Genomic DNA, 24872 nt, shown 5'->3' with positions numbered 1-24872 from the left:
GCTCTTCCAGAGCTGAACAAGCAAGGGATCCATGCCGAGATCCTCCACATTCTTAGTTAGAATGCAGATAAGCTCCACGCTGGGCTGTGTTGCTTGTGCCAAAGGAGGGTGTCATGGTCTTCGCCAGAAAACACCCACTCTTACCCCGTCAATGACATGGAGTAATCTGTGGCAACTTCCTCCACAGACCCGCTGAAGGAAATCAAGCCACTCACAGCCAACGAGAGGCACTGATCCTCTCGTGTAAAGAACACGGGCAAGTCAAGACGTTGCAGGGAGAGTGAGGCTGGGGAGGACTGCTTTCGTGGAAGAAGCGGAGCAGAGCGGAGAAGGGCGAGACTCGTGTTCTCACAATAAGAATAATTTGTCTCGGTGAACGCAGCCTCTATGTGGGCACTGCCCAAACAGGCAAAGCACTTACCTTGCCCATCTGCATGGACCACACTTGTGATGTGACATTTGCAAATTTTGCTCTGAAATTTTCTCAGAAAAGTACTTTTATCTAAAATGCTGGATGGCTGTAGGGAAAGGCGTCAGGCTTCTTCCGCTGCCAGGGCTCATTCTCACGGTGGCGAGCAGCAGGCTGAGATGACCTTTGTTGCTGACTAAATGGCACTTAGAGCCGACTTACTTACCCCTTTTGGGGGGTTGAAGCGTTATTTGTTTGTGCAGCTACACGAACATAAACAAATCAGGCTTCAGTACCAGAGTAAACAGGAGTATTCTCAAAGCATATTAACGCAACAGCAGAAACTGTTCAAAAGGAACATTATTTTTTATAAAATTATAGTGGATTTTGGTGGATCACAGTAGTAGAGATAGTCTTTCTGATGATTTCTGAGAAGAGAAATCATCTGGGATCTGATTTTCAGCAAACCACTGATTCATGAGTAAGATTTCAATGAGGCCGCAAGGTCCTAAAATAGTATTCTGGCTTCATAAAGAGCATATCAATCAGGATTGACCTGAAGGGGCCTGTGTCCGATGGTAAGATGACTCTCTGACTCTGCTCATCAACCATTTGGCCTGGGAGCAAAGGATGAGCCTGAAGAAGTCTTCGTCTGGGACTCTAGGGTCCCTGCAGGGGATAGATAGATAGAATACATATAGATAGATAGATACATACATACATACATACATACATAGACAGAATACAGATTTAATGAATACTGGCCCTTTCATTATTCATTCAAGTCAGGCTATAATTACTAAACACACTATAGTTATGTCAGCCCTTGTATAGTCATTGTTCTTTTAAAATTGTGCTGGACTAATGACTTTTGGGTCATTTTGATTTAATTGGTCTTATTAAAGTCCTTACACCTTCTCATACACCTTTTCTCATACACCTTCTGGGTGGAGCATGAGGGTCAGGTCAGAAATGCTAAGCAAAAAAAAAAAAGAATACACAAATAAATAAAAATAATACCTATAATATATATAACCTTCTATAAAATAGATCAATCCAATCCAAAGGTACATGCTGATTTGAAGTTACATAATCAGATTCCTTACTTCCACTTGTCAAGCAAGAGACATTGTCCTTCATCACTGCAGGGGCCATTGTTTGTATTCACAGGGCCTGAAGCAACATTTTACCTTCTGTTAGGGAAAAGGAAAAAATAAATGAAAAATAAAACATGAAAATTTAACATCATATACACTGCCGTTCAAAAGTTTGGGATCAATAAGACTTATGTTTTTTTGTCTCCTATGCTCATCAAGCCTGAATTTATTTGGTCAAAGAGAAAGAAAAAAAAAACAGTAATATTGCTAAATGTTATTACAATATAAAATAATGGTTTCTATTTTAACATACTTTAAAATATCATTTATTTCTGTGATGCAAAGCTGAATTTTCATCAGCTGTTACTCCTGTCTTACGCGTCACACATGACCCTTCATTCTAATATGCTGATTTATTATTTTATTATTACTTTGATTTATTATTTATTAGAATTATCAATGCTGGTAACAGCTGTGCTGCTAAATATTTTATATTAATGATGCTGAAAATTCAGCGAATAAATTAAATTCTGTATTCTGTATTTTTGATCAAATAAACACAGTATTGATGAGCATAAGAAAGTTTGTGGTTTTCTTTATAAAACATTACAATTTTTGCTGATCACAGACTCTTTTTTTTCTCATAAATCCTCTTGCATGTGAATTTCCATACTCTGCTTTCCAATTTTATGAGTCATTTTATTTAATAACTGACTAACAGTCATGTCATACATCAAAGAGTCACCCTTGTTCTGACAATCATGAGAGATAAATGTAAGAGTAATGGACTCTTAACTATACTCCAATTTAATTTAATCATGCACTATTACTGTATGTATTAGAGCTAATTTTTTAGACTTAAAAATAGACTTAAAATCTATTACCTAATTTTTTAAATAGACTTAAAATCTATTACCTAATTTTTTTTTTTTTTTGTTAAAATGAGCCCTATTCCTTTAGATTTGGTATTGCATAAAATGCATAAATCATTGTACTACTTACTCCTTTCTTATATATATATATATATATATATATAAATGAAGAGTTCAGATGCAAAACCAGCTAAAAGCCATCTTGGTCAAAAATTTGATAATGATACTGAGTGAATGCTCTTGACACATATTATACGTCCAAATCAGAAGTACCAGTACTTACACAGAAACCTATACATCTGAGCCTGATAAAAATGCATTTTTTAAAGAAGGGCGTCAGATGGATTTAGCTGGTTTTGCATCTGAACTCTTCATATATATATATATATATATATATATATATATATATATATATATATACTGTTTTATCTGATTCCCAAAACTGATTTAACAGTTTTATATCAGTTATATCTTAAGTTCACTGAGCAAAGCCAGTGGCAGTAAAGAGCAGAAGCAGGAGACAAAGTGATGATGATAAAAAAAAAAAAAAAAAAAAAAAAAAAAGGAGAAGAGTTTATTGAACATTCTTATGTTGCGTATGTTTCAAGACTTTGCTTCGTTTTTAGACTTTATATCCTTTAATATACATGTATTAGTAATTTTACTGCTGATATTACTTGTCTACATCTTACTCGCGTCCGGTGTAGACGAAGTGTTAGTCTGGAAAATGACTAGACAATTACTGTGCCTAAAGTTTAAGGGTTCAGAACAATTAAGCTAAGATGTTAATTCGTCCCATTAATCCTCTGAAAAGACCAGTGCAATTAAGGTGACTCAAAACCCTTTCATCTCTTTCTTTAAAGAGCAATTACTCACACTTTTCAGCTATGAGCTGTGGATGGGGTGGCGATGGCGAAGTAGTATAAATATCCCGTCTGATGTGGAGTCAAACAGCACGAGCAACGAGCTGGTCAAAGCAGGAGTGTTCACTTCAGTACAAGCTTTCGGTTCAGCTTCTCTCGAACGGACAAGGACTAAACCATGTAAGTAATCCTTTCAGACATTGTTTGAAACGTATCATTAATTGCTATAAGAAAGCTGACATCTAGAATTCATAGGCTGTTTTTGTGATTCAAGAGTTTGGTGAAAACCCAACAACATCTATAGCAGATTATTTCTAAAGTCTTTCCTTTTCTGATATAATTACATAGTTCATATGGTTGTGTAGTTACAATTTTGGTCTGATAATTTTAAAAAACAGTAATTGCAGCTTAAATAGAAACTGAAGATTTGATTTCTAAGAACAAAGATCTTATTTATGAATTGTTAACCATCTACTGACCAATTACAGATTATACTCATGTCTCTCATCTCTTTCTTTATTGTCCAGCATGCCTTTCGTATACAACCCATACAGAAACCTCTGCAACGTTGGCCGTTTCCCAGTACTGCTGGAGGATGGCTGCAAGAAATCAACCTGCTGCAAACCAGCTTACACCAACCCCTGTGTTAACCCATGCGCTAGCTCTTATGGTTACTCATATGCTAACCCTTGGGTTAACTCATGGGTAAGCCCGTATGCTACTCCTTACTCTTCTCCATATGTAACTACATATGGTACTCCATATGCTAGTGTGTACGGTACTCCATATGCTAGTGCATACGGTACTCCATACTTTAGCGCATATGGTTTTCCATATGCTAGTGCATATGGTACTCCTTGCGCTACTCCATGTGCTACTCCTGCTCCATGTGTTACTACTTGCGCTACTCCATGCGCTAATCCTTGCGGCATTGTCGCTACAACCAGTGATTATGAGAGAAGGGAAGTCGTCGTCAAGGAATATCAGGATGATTGCACGCAAGTCTGTGGAGTCGAGAGTAAGAGTCTTTGTGGTTTTATCTTTGTTGTGTAGTGCATGATAAGAAACGTGTAAATCCTTACTCATTATAACTCAATGAATGATTTGATTGATAATAAATTACCTGCTTTCTGCCTTTTCATTTCCTTAGGCTCTGTCCTTCGGGTGTCTAAAGTCGACCTGCTCAAATGCAGGACTGGACCAAATCGTCTGGAGCATCACACACACTTTTTCCAAGAAGATCATCTCATTGTCCGCAGAGGACAGTGCTTCAACATGTGGGTTGATCTGTGCCGTCCTTTCAATCGCAGTTGTGACAAGCTTCACCTGGAGCTTAAACTAGGTTAGTTATGACTGATACAATGTCAAAAAAGGATATGTACAGGCAGAACATGTGAGGAGTTGAACCAGCTTTTCTACCGTCACTGAAACCTATTTTTCTTCTCTGTGTTTTACAGGTCACGTCCCATCCATCAGAGATGGCACTTTGGTGGTCGTTCCAATTGTGGAAGAATTCAAGAAAGACTGCTGGGGGGCAAAGATTGTGGAAATAGCACAAAACCGAATCAAACTGTGTGTGAACTCTGTTCCAACTGCTTGCGTTGGACGATACCAGTTCAGTGTTGTGACACACTGTGCAGGAGGCAGATTCGCTTTACCTTATGTTCCTGAAAATGACATTTACATGCTGTTCAACCCCTGGTGTAAAGGTATGTGTTTCATTACACTTTAAGATAAGCCTCAACCTGAATATATGTTTAAAGTTTAAAAATATATGTTCAATGCTCTCTTCAACAGATGACTGTGTGTACCTGAGTGAAGAGGCAGAGAGAGCTGAGTATGTGCTGAATAACATAGGCAAGATCTACTATGGAACTAAGCAGCAGATTGCCTGCAGAAATTGGAACTTTGGTCTAGTAAGAGACAAACTTTTAATCATATATTACAAAAGTGCTTAAGCGAGTGAAATATAAAAATATTTTTTAACTTTCCAACTTCCTCACTCCTCTGTCTGATTCTTAGTGTGAGGAGGGAGTCTTGCCTGCATGTATGTTTGTGTTGGAGAAGAGCTGTACCCCTTGCTCAGGATGGGGAAACCCAGTTGTCCTTTCCAGAGTGGTGTCTGACATGGTCAGTCTTCATTTTTTTCCTATCAACATCCTGATTTCATGTTGCCTTTAAAATGATCTGATTTGTTCTCTTGTGGTACTTCTGTATGAAGTTGACTGCATTTAAAATAAAATAACACTAATTATCTCTTCTTATCAGGTTATTGCCAAAAAAGACTGTGGTGTGCTGGTGGGTAACTGGTCAAACTGCTACGGAGATGGAATTGCTCCTGCATCCTGGTGCAGCAGCAGTGCCATCCTGAAACAATACCACAGATTTGGAGGAGTACCTGTCAGATATGGCCAGAGCTTGGCCTTTGCTGGAGTCACCAACACATGTGAGACTTCCTGCAGAATAGACACGGAAAAAAAGTTTTGAGAAAGTGATTGTAGATGTAACGCATTTATATTTATCTTCATCTTTCTTGTAGTGTTGAGGTGTTTGGGTATTCCTGTTCGTCCAGTCTCAAACTTCTGCTCTGCTCATGACACTGATGTTAGTTTGACAACTGACGTCTACTTGGATGAGAAATTTCAGCTGATCGATCACATGAACCGCGATTCAATCTGGTAAGTGTCATTACAATTAGTGATGTCATAAAGAGTTCCTATGAATGTCCATTAAGTGTTTTTATTTCTTTCTTCTTCTCTTCCATGTAGGAACTACCACGTGTGGAATGAGGCCTGGATGACTCGCCCAGACCTGCCCACTGGTTTTGGTGGCTGGCAAGTGATTGATTCCACTCCTCAACTGACCAGCCAGGGCTTCTTCCGCTGTGGCCCCACCTCTGTTGCTGCGATCCGCAGTGGTCAGGTCTTCCTGAAGCACGATGTGCCCTTCCTCTTTGCCGAAGTGCGTAAATTCCTATAATTTACCATTCTGTCATACAGTGATTGTAATTAAATTTGACTTATGATTCCTGTTTGTCTCTTTATTTTCCAGGTGAACAATGATAGAGTTTACTGGCAGAGGAAATGTGATGGAACATTTGGTGTTGTCCACGTTGAGAAGAATGTAGGAGGTCACTGCATCAGCACCAAGGCTGTCGGCTCAGATCAGCGTATAGACATCACAAACCTCTACAAATTCCCATGTGGTAAAAACCACTTGCATTTCTCTTAAACAACACTTTGAACCATGGTGTTTAAATGAATGATGAAGTTTGGCGTCTCACCTGTGATTCATGCCTCTCTAAACTGTCCTTTCACTTTCAACAATTAGGTTCTTCTGAGATGAGCGCTGCTTATGAAACAGCCGTTCGTCATGGCTTGAGGAGATGCACATACCCACTGCCCTGTGCTGAGGATGTTGTCTGTGAAGTCAGCCTGAAAGGGGACGGACCATGTATCGGCAGGGATGCCGTGCTGTGCATCAATCTAAGAAACAAATGCAGCTCACCTCGTACTGTCACCCTCTACAGCCATGCTGCAGCCACGTACTACACCGGAGTCAGGAAGACCTTCCTCAAGAGAGACCATACATGCATTGAGCTCAAGCCCTCTGAATGTGAGAAATGATAATGTTTTGTAAGAGTTGAAGTAGATGAGACAACACACTTGGTATAAATCAGCTTATGGGTAAAGAAACTACTAATGAAGGCATGAGAATTCATTCAGTATTTGTCACTTTTCCCCACTATAGGCAGACCTCTGGACTGGACCCTGAGTTATGACGAATATAGAGAGCACGTGGTGGATCACGCCTCAGTGATGCTCAACCTCTTTGGACATGTGACTCAGACTAAGCAGGTTGTGGCCACCCAGTTTGGCTTCAGACTGCGCACACCAGACCTTGTTCTTGCTGTGAGTTGAAAGTTATGGTTTGATTGCTTAATCGTTTGATCAGTTGAATCATTTAGCGCTAAACTGTTTCTTGAATGTGTTCCCAGCCTGCCTGTGATGCTGTTGTTGGTCAAGAAGTGCCAGTCAAAATCACTTTCCAGAATCCACTGCCTTGTGTCCTGAGGAACTCTGTATTCCGCTTTACGGGATTTGGACTGCAGAATGCCAGAGTTATCAACTATGGGTAAAATGAATTTCATTAAATAATTAATTAAATAATAATACATTAATTTGGCATTATTCTGTTTAATTTTCACTTAATTATATAAATTATAATTGCTAAATGCCAAATTTGTAAAACAAAATATCATAATTGTAGTATTACATGATCATTTACTCTTTCTTTCACAGTGACATTGCTGGACACGCCTCTGTTTGCCTGACGGAGAAGTTTATTCCCAGGTGTCACGGCCCACAGAAACTTCTGGCCTCATTCGATTGTCCTCAGCTCACCCAGGTGCATGGATTCGCCGACTTTGTTGTCAAACAGCGCTGTTAAACCGATCAAGTAACCGAAACAGGAAACGTCACGGCTCTATTGAACAGAAAGTGCTCACATTGAATTGACTTGCAGAATTAGGTAACAGCTGTTAGTTTCTCTTAACCTACAAGCTGTAAACCTTAAACTTCTTAGAGTGCATTTAATCATCATGTAGATCAATTGCACTCATGCTTTATGCAAGACACTATTGTCTTTTCATCTTATTGATTTTTCAGTAGTCTTTTGGTACAAATGTCATCCTAAATAATAATTAACCTTTTTTTATTTTATTTTTTTTTCTCTTATTTGAAAACTCATGTAATTGTTTCATGGTGTTGGTTACTCTGTCCTGTGTAGCTTCAGCTTCAAATAAAATATTTCCAGCATACTAAACTGTCACTTTGTGGTGTGTATTTGAACAGGATCTATTAAAATGAGGCTTTATTCCTCTCGCCATTTAAAATTAGTAATACAATCTTGACTTATATACTTTTCCAGAACATAGACTTTTATATTCACATAAATCCAAACTTTTGCAGACTGCTTGTTTCTAAAACCTCGAAACATTAATATAGGGCATTGCTTCGCTGGTATTAAAAGGTAACATAAAACATTTCAAGTCAAAGAAAGAATCAAAACTGAACTGATACTACGTTTAGTGTTAAAAATATATATAAAATGTTCTGACATCCTAATCTACCGTTGATTAAATCCATCCAGTTATCCAGGTGTATGATATGCAGTCAGTGCATTGTACTGAATCCCTGAGAAAGAGACTGCGGTCATGATCTGAATATAAGCATCTGTTCTGCACAGAAACATCTGAATCCAGTTCAGATCACGGTAGTTGGAAGAATAAAAGAACTTCATGCATCTCCTCCTTCAAAAATCTTAAGTAAGAAGAGAAATCATCTTGTAGGGTCTGATTTTCAACAAGGCATTGAATCATAAGACTTCAGTGAGGTTGCAGTGTCCTAAAATAGTATTCTGGCTTCATAAAGAACACATCAGTCAGGATTGGTCTGAAGGGGTCTAGTGTCTGATGGTAAGATGACTCTCTGCTCATCTATCCGTTTGGCCTGGGAGCGAAGGATGAGACTGAAAAAGTCTTCGTCTGGGACTGTAGGGCCTCTGGTTGGAGGAGGTGGAGGAGCACATCTCTGATCATCCAGTCTGGATCCCTGTATAAGCCAAACACAGCTATTAAACACACGCTTTCAAAAAAAATGAATAGTTCCATGCAGCCTATTAATAAACAGTATTAACCTGGCACTTAATCAGCATGTCGAAGAAGTCTTCATCTGGTTCTTTGTTATCGGCCGAGGCCATGAGTTTGCTGAGAACGTCCTGGCTGTGGCGCTGGTCCAGCCGGAGGCCCGGGAGGCTGTCCACACTGGCTCGCTGCTCGTCCAGCCGACGGCTCTGTGAGCTGGCCAGCAGGTCTAGGAAATGGCCAGGCTGTGCCGAGGCCTCCGCTCCGGACGCGGAAATAGCTGAACAAGGTGAAAAGGTTTATAATTTATACACAGATTTTTATTTTTTTTAAACAGACATAGATTTGTTCAGCAAGGAAACAATAAATCAGTCAAAAGTGAGACCCTGGACCACAAAACCAGTCTTAAGTAGCACGGGTATATTTGTGGCAATAGCCAATAATACATTGTACGAGTTAAAATGATAGATTTTTCTTTTATTCCAAATATCAATCGAATATTAAGTAAAGATCATGCTCCATGAAGATATTTTGTAAATTTCCTACCGTAAATATGTTAAAACTTAATTTCTGATTAGTAATATGCATTGCTAAGAACTTCACTTGGACAACTTTAAAGGCGATTTTCTCAATATTTTGATTTTTTTTTGCTCCTGCAGATATTCAAATAGTTGTCTCTAGGCCAAATATTGTCCTGTCCTAACAAATACAAAAATGGATGATGTATAAATCTCAGTTTCAAAAGTTTTGACCCTTGGTTTTGTGGTTCAGGTTCACATATAACAAAAACATCTATTCTAAATATTCTTTTTTTAAATCAACTTTTCATCAAAGAATCCTGATTTTTTTACTCAGTTGTTTTAAATATTGATAATAATAATAAAAAATGTTTCTTGAGCAGCAAATCAGCATATTAGAATGATTTCTGAAGGATCATGTGACACTGAACTCTGGAGTAAAGATGCTAAAAATTCAGCTTTGAGCACAGGAATAAATTACATTTAAAAATACATTCAAATAGAAAACAGTTATTTTAAATAATAATATTTCACAATATTACAGTTTTTACTGTATTTTTGATCAAAGAAACGCAGCTTTGGTGAGTATGAAAGATTTTCAAAGAAAACTTAAGAATAACCACGGCACTCTAGTAAATTAAAAAGCCTTTATTACCAAATGATTACACAAGAAATCTAAAAGCTCTCCAACACTTTTCGGCACATGCCTTCTTCAGGGACAGCAACAGTAATAATTAAATAATTTAAAAACAACTAGCAGTCAGTGTGAAATGTGCTTGCGTCTCTCTCATTCCACACAGCTACAAAGAGGATATTCAAACCAATACATTTGTTGAAGTTCAAACAAAATGTGCAGCTTTCATCCAGTAGATGGCACTATCACCAAACACCTACCACTAAACACATGGTACTCTCAAAATAAATATGCCAAATATTTTTATCTGATTATTTGATAGTATTTAATACATTTAACACTTAATATCTGCATCATACTTTTTTTATTATTATTGAATTTAAAGATTTATTAAAGTTATTTGATGATACTCAGTATTCTATGATGGCTTCGAAGGGATTTTTTACATTTCTGTGCTAAATTAATAAATGTTAATGTAAAAATGGGTGAAAACTTCTTGACTTCGAAGATTAGGGTACATTTAACTTATTTTGTCTTCTGGGAAACATGTAAGTATCTAGTAATAAATGATAAAAAATATTATATTTAGGCAAAATAAGAAAAATGTACACATCCTCATTCTGTTCAAAAGTTTTCACCCATGGCTATTAATGCATTGTGTTTCCTTCTGAAGCATCAGTGAGCATTTGAACCTTCTGTAATAGTTGCATATGAGTCCCTCAGTTGTCCTCAGTGTGAAAAGATGAATCTCAAAATCATATTATTGTTCAGTTATTGTTGGAAAGGGTTTAAATAGACAAAAATGCTGGAGAACCACAGAAAAGGATTTTTCTAAAGAACAGCAGGTGATTTAACTGTTCAGGACAAACAAGGGACTCATGAATAACTATCACTAAGCAAAAAAAACAAACAAAAAAACAGCTGTGAATCATTCAGGTAACAACACAGTTTTAAGAATCAAGTGTATGTAAACTTTTGAATTGTGTCATTTTTATAAATTCAACTAATATTTTCTCTAGTGGACTGTATGTAAATGTCTTTTATGTGAAATATCTTATTCAGGTCAGTACTAAATAAAAAAAAATAGCGTGCATTTTGTATTTTGTATGCATTTTGTATGATCCCTCTGATTTATATATATACATATATATACATATATATATACATATATATATAAATCCTCTAAATCCTTCTGATGTATTTCTTTAAAATGAGCATTTCTTTCTGCCTACTTTGTATAGATTTCTATGTAAATACTGGTACTTCTGATTGGGCTGAGGCTGGAATTTAGCGAATTAATCGAAGTAAAAGTATTTGATGGACATATTTTATGAGTCAGGAGCATTCACTCAGTATCATTATCTTATTTTTGACCGAGATGGCTTTTAGCTGGTTTTGCATCTGAACACTTCACATATACATATATATATATATACACACACACACACATACATACACACTTATTTTACTTTTTAACATGCAAAAGTAGAAATCTACATGCAAGTTTGACATTTTTGCCAGAAACAGCACATTTTGGTTTCTGTTTATGCTGCCTATGTGAAAGAAAATGTATGATTGGCTGTGATTTTTGTCATGTGATTCAATACTATAGTCAGTGTCTAGAAATTGACTGCTATACACTGGGATAATTATTACAAACTAAAGGTGCATTCACACTGGTCACTTGTTAGTTGATTGTAGGTGTTTATTTTTTTATTTTTTTATTTTTTTGCATGATCTCAAATCACTTGCTCCTACTTTTCTGCTTTAAATCGCTGACAGTGTGAATGCACCTTCCATGGTTTTGCACCTTTATAAGCAATTATAGTTTGCACAGGTCAGTACTCAGTCAGGGAGGAAGGACGACTCACGTTTCCTCAAGGCTACAGGCTGGGTTTCAAAGGGAAAGGAAGGGGCAGGAACGCGGCTTAGGCCGTCCTGTAATGAGCACCTTTGGTCATCCATGCGGTTGCCTTGAAAACGGCTCAGAAGATCAAAAAAGCCGTCGTCACCCAGAGTGTCTGGAGCGTACTGTGGGAAAAGGCGTTTAAGAAAAATGCTAAATGTTAATAATAACTATTTAGTTTATTATGTAAATACTTAAATGTAGAAAAGTTTAGCATTTGACCTGTTTGTCCAGACGGGCTGGAGGTGGGCTGCTGCTGCTGCTGCTGTTGCTGTTGTGGTTCTCAGCTGCCGGACTGGAGTTTGACCCATTCAACCTGTGTTTTTTGCTCTTGAAGCGATTGATGAAGAAAAGCTTAGAAGATGTCTTGGCTACGGATGATTTGGTTGGCGATTTGGTTTGCTGAGGGGTTGTAGTGTCCTCACAGGCCTGGCCCTGCTAGATGAAGCATAAAGACTTTAAAGACACTTTTGTTATGCAAATGATTTCATATGCAACACTATAAAGTCCTATTCTCTTGTCACTGACTTTTTCCCAACAAAGGAAAGTAAAACTAACCAAAACCTTTGTTGTCAAAATTCAGCACACTAATTAAATCACTACAGCGAATGTGTTTTATGCCCCACCGTATTTTTGTCAGAGCTGAGTTTCATGAGCTCCATGTTCTCCATGCTGTGTCTCCGGCTTCCTCTGGATCTTCCATCTACAAAATCAGAAAGAAGCAGGAGGCACTGTGACTCATATCATAGCATAGCATATCAGCATATATAGCTTATACTCTGATTTCAGTGACAATTTACTAACATTTGTTGCTGACAAGCATATTAATCATGCACCAAGTAATTCTGTACATTTTATATAGCTTTTATATATATATTTATATGATCCAAAAACTAATGAACAGCACAAAGATGATATTCAAGCCAATGAATTCAAGTTTAAACAAAATGTACAGCTTTCATCCAGTAGGTGGCACTATCACCAATCTGCTAACACCAAACACCATACACTCCTGCCAAAATGCACCACAACTACATGTTTAAAGGGAATGACATTTAAGACATTTTAAGACTTAAATTGCGATTATTAAAATAATTGTTTGCTTTTTATCTTATTATTTTATAATATTAAAACACTTGAATTTTTTTTTGCATATTTTTTAAATCAGATTTTTTAAAATTATTTGATTACAAAACTTCTTAACACTTTTACTACATTTTTGATTTTTTTTTTTAATCAGATGTGTTAAGATTTTTGAGGATACTTAATATTCTGAAATTACATTTTAGAAATTTTAACACTTGCATTGCATTTTAACCAGATTATTTTATAATATTTAAAACACTTATATAAATTAAATTATTTCTGCATCTTTTTTAAATCAGATTTTTTTAAATTATTTTATCATAAGACATTTTAACACTTTTAAAATAATGTTTTAAAAATGTAAAAATAATTTTTGTATTACAACTTTTTTTTTTTTGTTTGTTAGATTTGTTAAGATATTTAATGATTCTAAATTTTAATATTCTAAAATGACATTTAAGACATTTCAACACTTGCACTGCAATTTTTTAAAATAATTTTTGCACTACAAGTTTTTTTTATCTGATTATTTTAGAATATTTAAGATATTTTAACACTTGCATTACAATTTTTTAAATATTCTGATAAAATTTCTGAAAATAATTGTTGTATTACATGGTATTTTTTTTTAATCAGACTGTTAAGATATTTGATGATACTTATTCTAAATTGATATTTAAGACATTTTAACACCTGCATTACAATTTTTTAAATAATTTTTGCACTAAAATTTTGTATCTGATTATTTTAGAATATTTCAGACATTTAAAAACTTGATTGTATTGAAAATCTTTTTATCTGATTTTGGCATTTTAACACATTTACTGAAAATTTTAAAGAATATATTTTTTGTATTACAAGGGTTTTTCTTTAATCAGACGTATGATATCTGATTATACTTAATATTCTAAAAAGACATTTAAGACATTTTAACACTTGCACTGGAAATCCTTTTGAATTTCAAGGGTAAAATCTGGGTTTAAATCAGATTTGTTAAGTTATTTGATGATACTTAATATTCTAATATGACTTCAACAGGATTTTGTTTTCAATTTATTACATTTCTCAATATTAATATTAAAGTACTATTTTTGGGTTAAAAACTGATTTGTACTTATCACAACTATAATTTTGTAAATCTGTTTGTACATTTTAGTGCTTTATTATATTAAGTTTATTTAATTATTTATATTTTCAATTTTTATTTTCACCATTACCTCCCTTCTATCAGAATTTATTTATTTATTCATTTTTTTTTATTGTTATTATTTTGTTGTTGTTTCTCCAGCCCTGTATGCATCATAAAAAATATAAATAAATCATTAAAAAACACTTTATTATACAGGTTTCCCTGTCACACGTTACGTGCAATAAGAGAAAGATATAAGAGGGGCGTAATAGCAGTAAATTACATGCAATAACCCTAAACCAAAGCCTAACCCTAATTGCGCTGTAACAAGGACAGCATAAAACCCAACTGTGTGCACCTTTAAGCATACTTGTTCAGTGTTACCACAGCATCTACAAACTGTGATTTTAAAGTTTGTGGAAAGTTGTTTGTGCTTTTACCAGGCTGACTGCTGTCACCAGGCGAACTCTCGATGAAAGCAGAGCTGTTAGTGTTTGAATTGTTCTGCTTCAGACCCAAAACTAACTGCAGATCAGATACGTTCATTCGAGCCGTCAGCTCCCCGCTACGGTCTCCAATCTGAACAGTGCACACATACAGGAAGGAAAAAACATTGCTGGAAGTGCTTCTTCAGAAAAAAACACACTCATTTCAAACATGAAAACGCACACATGGAGCCTGATTAAGTCACATTTTACCTTAAAATCAAAAGAAAGAAATAAGAATGTTTATTTTGCTTTGTTCTAATATAACTTTTATGACAACTGAGAAAAAAGTTTATATTCAAAATATTAACAAAAACTATAATACTATAGTAAAAATACTAAAATAAATGTATAATAATCATAATACAACAATCTTAATCCTAAAATAAGTCTCTTTTTTCTCCATTTAAAACTATTTCTTACTATTTTCTTTTTGTCTTTAGATTTTTCTTTTCTGTGAGAATCACTCGTGGGCTTTCCTGCACAGACAGGAAGTGTGTTGGTGTTATCTCAGTGCGCACACACCTCTTTGGAGATCTCCAGATGTTTTTCAGCGAAGCTCATGGCCTGCTCGTGGTTTCCCAGTGCGGTGTAGGCGTTTCCTAAACTCCAGCACGCCCTCCCTTCTCCAATCCTACACACAAACACACACACACAGACAGAGAGAGTGTTAGACATCAGGAACAGCAGCAGCACAGACAGGAAGTGTCAGTGACATTGTACCTGTCCTTTAGGTCCTGAGCTATGATGAGATGTTTGAGGTGATAGTCTATGGCTCTCTCATAGTCCTGTAGTAGCGTGTAGGTGTTGCCCAGACTGTAGCAGGCCTGAGCCTCCACGGCCCTGTCCTTTAGCTGCCGCGCTAACTGCAGCGTCCGCCTGCAGGGAAATACACCAAAATCAACTCATCGAATCACACTAGCTCATCTAACATGAGATTACATGGGGGTTTTTTTGGACATGTACCATGGTAAAACCATACTCTTAGGTATTAAATGTATAATACTGCTGAAGAAATCCATGCAAGAGGCTCCCAGTATGTCTGATTCCAGTCTATTCAAGTTTGCTTGGTTTTAAGAAAAACAAGTAAATAAATAAATAAATAAATAAATAAATAGTTTTCGCAAATAGTGCATTTTAAAGGTTGAAGGTTTTCATGACAAGGACAAAAATGACAATAAACATGGCTTATAATGGCTATAATATAATGCCTATATTAATGGAAATTAAATAAATAGCAAAGTGGAAAGTAAATTAATTATAATTTGTATAATAATTGTAATAAAAAAATTATTTTTTTCTCTCTGTTTTGCAAGAACAAAAAACAACAATAAACATGACTTAAAGAGGCTATAATATAATGCCTATAATTACGCCTATTATAATTAGTTAGTAAATTAATTATAATGTGTAAAATAAAAAAAATAAAAATATCACTGTTGTTGCTTTATTCATTGAAAATAAATAAAAATAAACATAAACAGTTTCTGTTGTTACTTTGTTTGTATTTCTGGCTTTGTAAATTATGTTAAAAACTTGGTATTGTGACGGGTCTAGTGACAGATCCGGAGACGTTAGATCCATGTGCGACATCTTTAATGAACAATGAGAGTGGTACACCAGGCAGAGTTCAAAAGCCAGCAAACGGGAACAACAAAGGTAATCCAAGAATAGTCGTAAATCCAGGCAGTAGGTCGGGGCAGGCAGCAAGAATCAAACACGATAACAAACAGTCCAGTCGGTAACAGGCAATCAGAAATACAAGGGAAAACGCTCGGAATTGCTAGACAAACTAAACAATACTTCGCGAGGGAACCCGCCGAACTGACGGTCCTAAAATGGCCGCCAGAGGGGAAGTGAACCCGGGTGAACCGGAACCGGAAGCGGGGGGTCCCAGGTACGGGGTTATGGGAAATGTAGTGAGTCAATAGTCCGGAGACGGTTCCCGCTGACGGCGGTTAGAGGGAGCCACAGAGACCGCTGTCGTAACAGAGCCCCCCCCCTGCGAGCGACTCCTGGCGCGAGGAGGTGCCCGACGCCGGGGTCTACCCCTCCTACGGGGAGCAGGTCGGTCCGGGTGCGCCGAGTGGAAGTCGAGTGTGAGAGAGGGGTCGAGGATATCCTCAGCCGCGACCCAGGACCTCTCTTCGGGGCCGAAGCCCTCCCAGTCTACCAGATACTGGAGGTGACCTCTGCGGCGTCGGGAGTCCAAGATTGCGTTGACCTGATAGGCCTCCTCGCCGTCGATGATTATGGGGGGAGGTCCCTGTGGTGCGGTCTCGTCTAGGTCCTCCGCTCCTCCCGGCACGTCAGCAGGCTTCAACAGAGAGACATGGAAAGTGGGTGAGATACGATACTCAGGAGGTAGGTCTAATCTGAATGATACGGGTGTAATTTGTTTAGTTATTTTGAAGGGACCCACGTACCTGGGACTTAGTTTCTTGCAGGGAAGGCGGAGACGTAGGTCTCGGGTAGATAGCCATACCCATTGGCCCGGTTCGTAAGGGGGGTTAGGCCGACGCCTGCGGTTGGCCTGGGTCTGGGTACGGCGGACGGCTCTTTGTAGATGAACATGGGCGAGATCCCACGTCTGCTCGCTGTGCTGGAACCAGGAGTTGACTGCTGGTAGATCTGCGGGTTCGCCGGACCAGGGGAAGAGTGGCGGCTGGTAGCCCAGGATACATTGGAACGGGGTGAGTTGAGTGGCAGGTTTGAGTAGTGAGTTCTGGGCATATTCGGCCCAGAAGAGGTAGCGGCTCCAGTCCTCCTGTTGGTCGTGGCAGTACGAACGGAGGAAGCGAGTCTCCTGGTTCAACCTCTCGACCTGGCCATTGGCCTGAGGGTGGTAGCCCGAGGTGAGGCTCACGTTAACTCCTAGGAAGCGGAAGAAGCAGGCCCAGAGACGAGAAGAGAACTGAGGTCCCCGGTCCGATACTATGTCCTCTGGCAGGCCGTAGAGTCTAAACACCCAGTTACAGAGAATTTCTGCTGTTTCCATGGCGGTGGGGAGTTTAGCGAGGGAATGAGTCGGCAGCCTTTGGAGAACCGGTCAATAACAGAGAGGATGGCGGTGTAACCGTTGGAGAGAGGCAGATCCGTGATAAAGTCCACAGCGATGTGTGACCAGGGGCGTCGCGGTACGGGCAAGGGCTGGAGCAGCCCAGCGGGCAGACGGCGGGGAACCTTGGAAACATTGCAAGTCGTGCATCTCCTGATGAACTCTACGGTGTCTGCACGTTGAGTGGGCCACCAGAACTTGTTGGACAGCAGCTGTAGTGTGGCCTCGATCCCTGGGTGACCTGAGCTGGGGGTAGTATGTACCTCCGTAAGGATCCGGGGTCGAAGGGTGCGTGGAACATAAACGAGGTGGCCTGGACAATCGGCTGGTGTAGGGTCCAGAGCCTGGGCCTCTGTTATCTCACTCATGATATCCCAGGTTACCGGTGCGACGAGAACGGTGGGGGTAGGATGGTCTCCGACGATTTGACTGGCTGGTCGGGCTCTTGCTGTCGGGAGAGCGCGTCTGCTTTGGTGTTCAAGGAGCCGGGACGATAAGTAACTTGAAAGTTGAAACGTGAGAAGAACAGAGCCCACCGAGCCTGGCGGTGGTTGAGCAGCCTGGCCGAGCGGAGGTATTCTAAGTTCTTATGGTCGGTTAGCACCGTGAAGGGGTGCTTAGCGCCCTCTAGCCAGTGCCGCCACTCCTCGAGGGCCAGCTTGATTGCCAGAAGCTCTCGATTGCCCACATCATAATTTCTCTCGGCTGGACTCAACTTGTGCGAAAAATAGGCGCAGGGGAACATTTTCGGAGGTTCTCCTTGACGCTGGGAGAGCACAGCTCCAACACCCGTGCTAGAGGCGTCCACCTCCACGAGGAAAGGCCTTTCGGGGTCCGGATGATGGAGAATGGGTGCTGAGGTGAACCTCTGACGGAGGTCGTTGAAGGCCTGGAGTGCCGGTTCGGACCAGGTGAGACGTGTGGTTCCCTTTTTACCATGGCCGTGAGTGGGGCGGCTACGGTACTGAAATGGCGAATGAAACGCCGGTAGAAGTTCGAGAACCCCAGGAAGCGTTGGAGTTCCTTGAGCGTGGCAGGGCGAGGCCAGTTCAGTACCGCGTTCACCTTCCGTTCGTCCATAGAAACCCCCTCGGGGCTGATGACATAGCCGAGGAAGGAGATCTTTTCCAAGTGGAACTCGCACTTTTCCTCCTTTGCGTAGAGCTGATGAGCAATGAGACGCTGCAGCACCGCCCGGACGTGAGTGACATGTTCCGAGTAGTTGTTGGAAAAAATGAGGATGTCGTCTATGTAGATGATCACCCAGCGGTTTAGCATGTCTCTGAACACCTCATTAACGAAAGCCTGGAAGATCGACGGACTATTGGCTAGCCCGAAGGGCATCACCGTATATTCATAGTGGCCTGAGGTTGTGGAGAAGGCGGTCTTCCACTCATCCCCCGCACGAATACGAATGAGGTTGTAAGCGGATCGCAGGTCCAGCTTTGTGAAAACCTTGGCCTTGCGTAACTGTTCAAGGGAGGCGGGGACGAGCGGGAGTGGGTATCTATATTTGATGGTGATATCGTTGAGACCTCGATAATCGATGCACGGACGGAGACCCCCGTCCTTCTTCTTGACAAAGAAGAAGCCCGCCGAGGCGGGTGAGGTAGAAGGTCTTATGAAGCCCTTGACTAGTTCCTCCTGAATGTAGGTGTTCATGGCTGCTGTTTCCGCCTGAGACAATGGGAAGATGCGCCCTCTAGGTGGAGTAGTTCCGGGGATCAGGTCGATGGCGCAGTCCCCAGGCCGATGGGGAGGTAACTGAGTGGCCTTGATGCGGCTGAAGGCCTCGAGAAGATCCTGATACTCGAGGGGAACGGTTCTTCGGGATGGTTGAGGTGACGTCTCAGGCTGGAGACAGTGTTCCGTGCAGTAGGGTGACCAATTGGAGATGGAGCGATCCGCCCAGGTGATGGTAGGGCCATGACGGTCGAGCCAAGGGTATCCTAATATGACAGGTGAGTGAGGTGATGTGATGACGAAGAACCGAATTATTTCATGATGGTGGGGTCCGATCTGGAGGGTGAGGTCCTGAGTGGTGTGGTGGATCTTGCCGGAGCCTAGCGGTCGCCCGTCGAGGGCGGCCACTGTGACATGTGAGGAACAAGAGGAGACAGGGATTCGATTAGCAGTGACGAAAGCAGCATCAATGAAGTTACCCGCAGCCCCAGAGTCAATCAAAGCAGTGGTCTTGAGAGTAACATTCCCTGCCCTCAGCATGACTGGTATCTCACAACGTTTGAGAGAAAGTTCCTCCGTACTCACCGAGGCTGGCTGGCGTGGCGGGCGCGTGGGGCAGTTGGCTCGGATGTGTCCTGGTTGTCCGCAATACAAGCAGAGATTACCGCGGAGACGCCTCTCTCTCCTCCAGTGATAGCTTCGTTGCGCCAATCTGCATAGGTTCGGGCGCCGCCTCGGCAACGGGCGCAGCCTGCGGGATGGGTACGAGCAGCCTACCAGGCCTGCGAGCCCGCATGACGTTATCCACCCTGATCGAGAGATCGATGTACTGTTCACAGGAGAGACCCTCGTCCCGACACGCCAACTCCACCTGCAGATCCGGATTGAGTCCCCTTCGATAGTGCAGCTTCAATGGGCCATCGTTCCAGCCGCTCTGGGCCGCGAGGGTTCGGAAACTCAGGGCGTAATCCGCTGCGGTTCTCCGGCCCTGTCGCAGCGTCAGGATCTGCTCCCCCGCCTCTCCATCCTCCGTGCACGGCTGAAAGACCTCCTTGAAGCGTTGCAGGAAAGCGGAAAACGAAGGGAAGGTAGGCTGGTCTAAGCGCCACACCGCCGTGGCCCACTCCAGTGCTCTTCCTATGAGCAGCGAACACACAAACGCGATTTTACTCTCGTCGGTGGGGTAGAGATGTGGCTGTTGACCAACGAAGAGGGAGCATTGGAGAAGGAAGCCCTTACATTTCGTGGGAGACCCGTCGAATTTCTCGGGAAACGCCAGGCGAGGGCTGGCGGCGGCCGGTGGTGCCGTCGGAGGTGATGTTGGGAGCGCTGGTGGTGAGGACGCTGGCGGAATCAGCTGGAGTCCCTGCAGCGCTTGCACGAGCTGTCCTGTCAGGTCGGTCAGACGGTCCAGCTGTTGTTGGTGTATTTGCAACGTTGAGGCTTGAGCGGACAATTCCGTAGCGATCTGTTGTACCGCCGTGGGGTTCACGGATGACGTTGTCGGAGAAGTCGCTGGATCCTGAGGTGGCGAAGTATTCTGTGACGGGTCTAGTGACAGATCCGGAGACGTTAGATCCATGTGCGACATCTTTAATGAACAATGAGAGTGGTACACCAGGCAGAGTTCAAAAGCCAGCAAACGGGAACAACAAAGGTAATCCAAGAATAGTCGTAAATCCAGGCAGTAGGTCGGGGCAGGCAGCAAGAATCAAACACGATAACAAACAGTCCAGTCGGTAACAGGCAATCAGAAATACAAGGGAAAACGCTCGGAATTGCTAGACAAACTAAACAATACTTCGCGAGGGAACCCGCCGAACTGACGGTCCTAAAATGGCCGCCAGAGGGGAAGTGAACCCGGGTGAACCGGAACCGGAAGCGGGGGGTCCCAGGTACGGGGTTATGGGAAATGTAGTGAGTCAATAGTCCGGAGACGGTTCCCGCTGACGGCGGTTAGAGGGAGCCACAGAGACCGCTGTCGTAACAGGTATAAGTTTTTATAAAATAAAATAAAATTAAATAAAATTAAATTAAATTAAATTAAATTAAATTAAATTAAATTAAATTAAATTAAATTAAATTTCACTGTCGTTGCTATATTCATCAAAAATAAATACAAATAAAAAGAAAAAGAAACAGTTTCTGTTGTTACTTTGTATTTCTGGCTTCGTAAATTATGTTAAAAACTTGGTATAAAATAAAATAAAATTAAATAAAATTAAATTAAATTAAATTAAATTAAATTAAATTAAATTTCACTGTTGTTGCTATATTCATCGAAAATAAATAAAAATAAAAATAAAACAGTTTCTGTTGTTAATTTGTTTGCATTTCTGGCTTTGTAAATTATTTTAAAAACTTGGTATAAAACAAAATTAAATTAAATTAAATTAAATTAAATTAAAATAAAATAATGTTGCTATATTTGTCAAAAATAAATAAAATAAATATTCAGTTTCTGTTGTTGCTTTGTTTGTATTTCTGGCTTTTTAAATTATGTTAAAAACTAGGAATAAGAAATAAAATAAAATAAAATATCACTGTTGTTGCTTTATTCATCAAAAATAAATTTAAAAAACTGTTTCTGTTGTTGCTTTGTTTGTATTTCTGGCTTTGTAAATTATTTTAAAAACGTGGTATAAAATAAAATAAAATAAAATAAAATAAAATAAAATAAAATAAAATAAAATAAAATAAAATAAAATAAAATAAAATAAAATAAAATTTCACTGTTGTTGCTATATTCATTAAAAATAAATTCAGTAAAAAATATTCAGTTTCTGTTGTTGCTTTGTATTTCTGGCTTTGTAAATTATGGTAAAAACTTGGAATAAGAAATAAAATAAAATAAAATAAAATAAAATAAAATAAAATAAAATAAAATAAAATAAAATAAAATAAAAAAGCAAACTGACTTGTAATGTTCAGCTGCAACTTCAAACTGTCCAAGGAATATGTATGCATTTCCAAGGTTGCAATATGCTCTCCGCTCTGCTGCTCTGTCTCCAAACTCCTTTGCAATAAGGAGACGCTGTTAAAAAAAAAAAAAAAAAAAAAAAAAAAAAATGATGATTTTATTATTTATTTTTACATTAAGCCTAATTCAAGAAACATAAATGCATTGCTGATCAGTACAATACTGCACAAGTTTCTGCATTATTACTGTATATCTAGTAATATTTTCTACAATTATACAATATTGATTGCAACTATATATATATATATATATATATTGTACACATAATAATACAGACATTTTCTGTACAGTAATCCAACATTTATTAGTTTGTGCATTTTTTTAATAACACACAGGTTTGTTCATTTAAGAAACTCTCCGTATGAAATACCTGTTCGTGAGCAAGAACAGCATCCTGGAAGTTTCCGAGCAAATAGTGCGAGTTGCCAAGGTTACCGTAAGTCCTGCCCTGTGCCGCTCTGTCCCCCAACTCTTTCACAATGGCCAGATTCGCCCTTCAAACCCAGAAGCGCAGTATAAGACACAGCAGCGGGGATAAAACAACAAAAGCATTAGGAAAACATTACTGCAGTCACTACTATGTTCTTTATTGTGTCCTTTGGCACATGTGTCGTCTACACACTGGTTTGGGTGTTCAAAAGAATGAAAACAACAAACGTGGGCTCGCTCACTCGTAGTACTCTGTTGCTTTCTTTAGAGCGATGCGTGCCTCCTCGGGAAAGTCTCCAGGGTCCATACCGCTCCAACATATGTTCTTCCCCTTGGCGTGGTACACATTCCCGTAATTATACAGCGCTCTGGCCTGCCCCACCTAACCAAACCACACACAGACACGCACACACAACAGTCAGTCCACAAGCACCACTCATTACACACCTAAAACGGATCGACGGCTTGCAGCTAAACTATGTTTATGGTCTGTTAAAATAGATCAAGTGGTGTCTCGGGATAACAAGACTTCCAAAAACATCCAAGGCAAACTTGGCCATGAAATATTCAAACGGAGTTTAATGGAGTTAAAAGATTTTGTCATCATTTACTCACACTTGTAAAAAAATAGATCATGCTAATGTTAAAAAGTTTGGTTGCTAATTATATATAATGAACACTTACACATTTTTAGTCAAAAAGCGATTAAAAATCTGAAATATTGTCTGACAATTTCCAAAGTAATTCCATCAGTTTGTTTGTTTATTTTAATTTATTTTTTCAGTTTAATGGTGGTGAGGAGAAATAATTAAAAGCGCTTTAAAAGCATTTATTGACTGATTTGATTTTTTTATTGATGTGAGTAATATTATTTATTTATTTATTTATTTATTGATAAATAAACAAATAAAATGGTATATATTTACAGTATTTTTGATTAAATAAAAACAAAACTTTTTAAATAAAAGACTTTTTAAATATAAGTAGTCATGATTTATTAATTGCTAAAATAAAACTGACCGTCCAAACCATTATCATCCATTTTTAATTTTTTAATCACTTTCCCATAAAATGATTTTATTTTATCAATTATAAAAGCTATTTTGTTGATCTGTGTTTTATTTGTGTTATCATTCACATCACTAAATAAAGACTATGTCAACAAATACATGACCGTTTTAGTTTTTTATTATATCTGCTTTGTATCTTTTTTCAACCAATGTGCAAATTATATTAGTAAAAATATAATTTTTAATGTATTTTTAAATAAACAAATATTATTTTATTTTTTTGCATTTATTTAACGTATGATTTACATTTCTAAATTAATATAACATAAAATTTGATGGTAAAGTGATTGAAAAATTAAAAAAAAAAAAAGTCCTATTACTTACAATTCTATTACTATTTATTTGTTTGAACAATCAGTTTTATTTTTTTTAATAATAAATCATTACTATTTTGTTCATTTTAAAAGGTCTTTTATTTAAAAGTTTTGTTTTTATTTTATCACAAAATACTCAAAATACATAACATTTTATTGATTTATGTTTGAACAGTTAATCAATGAATAAATAAAATCTATCAATAAATGCATTTTAGCTGAATATTTTATTTCACAGTATTATTAAAAACATTTGTTGATATTATATACAAAAAATTTATAGGAAAGTGATTAAAAAATTAAAAATAAGTAAATTCAATTTTAATGTATTACTATTTTATTTATTTAAAAAGTCTTTTATTTAAAACATTTTATTTTTATTTTATCAAAAAATACTGGAAATACCATTTTATTTATTAATGTTTGAACAATAAATAAATAAACAGTACTGCTCAAATAAATAAATAAAATCAGTCAATAAAGCATTTAAGGTGCTTTTAATTATTTCTCCTATCATTTTTTTAAATTTCTTTTAGCTGAACATTTTATTTAATAATATTCTTTTAGAAATTTAGTTGATAACAGTACATAAACATGTTAAGGGGAAGTGATTAAGAAATTTTAAATAAATTAAAAGTCCTATTACTTAAAATCCTATTACTATTTATTTGTTTAAACAGTCTGAGTATTTTATC

General features: G+C 38.5%; 2 protein-coding genes across 6 annotated transcripts in view; one reads left to right on the top strand and one right to left on the bottom strand.

Annotated features, from left to right (window-relative positions):
- The first annotated feature begins 3130 nt into the window (after positions 1–3130).
- Positions 3131–8041, top strand: LOC127155099 (protein-glutamine gamma-glutamyltransferase K-like). Its single transcript, XM_051097075.1, has 14 exons — positions 3131–3421; positions 3769–4259; positions 4392–4583; positions 4699–4950; positions 5039–5157; positions 5264–5371; positions 5510–5687; positions 5781–5919; positions 6010–6202; positions 6293–6446; positions 6572–6856; positions 6992–7152; positions 7239–7375; positions 7543–8041. Exons 2-14 carry the CDS (start codon positions 3770–3772, stop codon positions 7688–7690), a joined length of 2556 nt encoding a protein of 851 aa, XP_050953032.1. The 5' UTR covers positions 3131–3421; position 3769; the 3' UTR covers positions 7691–8041.
- Positions 8042–8091: 50 nt separating this feature from the next.
- Positions 8092–24872, bottom strand: part of gpsm2l (G protein signaling modulator 2, like) — a 35947-nt gene continuing 19166 nt past the window's right edge. Inside the window, exons 4-14 of one of the 5 annotated variants that reach the window (XM_051097076.1) lie at positions 23036–23175; positions 22735–22858; positions 22303–22418; positions 15367–15522; positions 15169–15277; positions 14599–14737; positions 12570–12646; positions 12166–12381; positions 11909–12068; positions 8939–9165; positions 8092–8853 (exon numbers count right to left, since the gene is read on the bottom strand). In XM_051097076.1, the coding sequence (XP_050953033.1) occupies positions 8680–8853; positions 8939–9165; positions 11909–12068; positions 12166–12381; positions 12570–12646; positions 14599–14737; positions 15169–15277; positions 15367–15522; positions 22303–22418; positions 22735–22858; positions 23036–23175 (1638 nt within the window). In that variant the 3' untranslated portion in view covers positions 8092–8679. The remainder of the gene's footprint in view (positions 8854–8938; positions 9166–11908; positions 12069–12165; positions 12382–12569; positions 12647–14598; positions 14738–15168; positions 15278–15366; positions 15523–22302; positions 22419–22734; positions 22859–23035; positions 23176–24872) is intronic. The other 4 variants (XM_051097078.1, XM_051097077.1, XM_051097080.1 and 1 more) reach the window with 4 other exon arrangements.

This window comes from Labeo rohita, chromosome 23 (genome assembly GCF_022985175.1).
Source record: "Labeo rohita strain BAU-BD-2019 chromosome 23, IGBB_LRoh.1.0, whole genome shotgun sequence".
Taxonomy (NCBI): domain Eukaryota; kingdom Metazoa; phylum Chordata; class Actinopteri; order Cypriniformes; family Cyprinidae; genus Labeo; species Labeo rohita.
Note: the sequence above shows the minus strand (reverse complement) of the source record. Positions and strands in the feature narration are given on the sequence as shown.

Bases quoted from the DNA above. Each gene is read 5' to 3' on its own strand.
- LOC127155099 (XM_051097075.1), top strand. From the start codon at position 3,770: ATGCCTTTCGTATACAACCCATACAGAAACCTCTGCAACGTTGGCCGT. The intron at 4,584-4,698 runs GTTAGTTATGAC...TGTGTTTTACAG, and splicing joins TCACCTGGAGCTTAAACTAG to GTCACGTCCCATCCATCAGA. The intron at 6,857-6,991 runs GTGAGAAATGAT...TCCCCACTATAG, and splicing joins TGAGCTCAAGCCCTCTGAAT to GCAGACCTCTGGACTGGACC.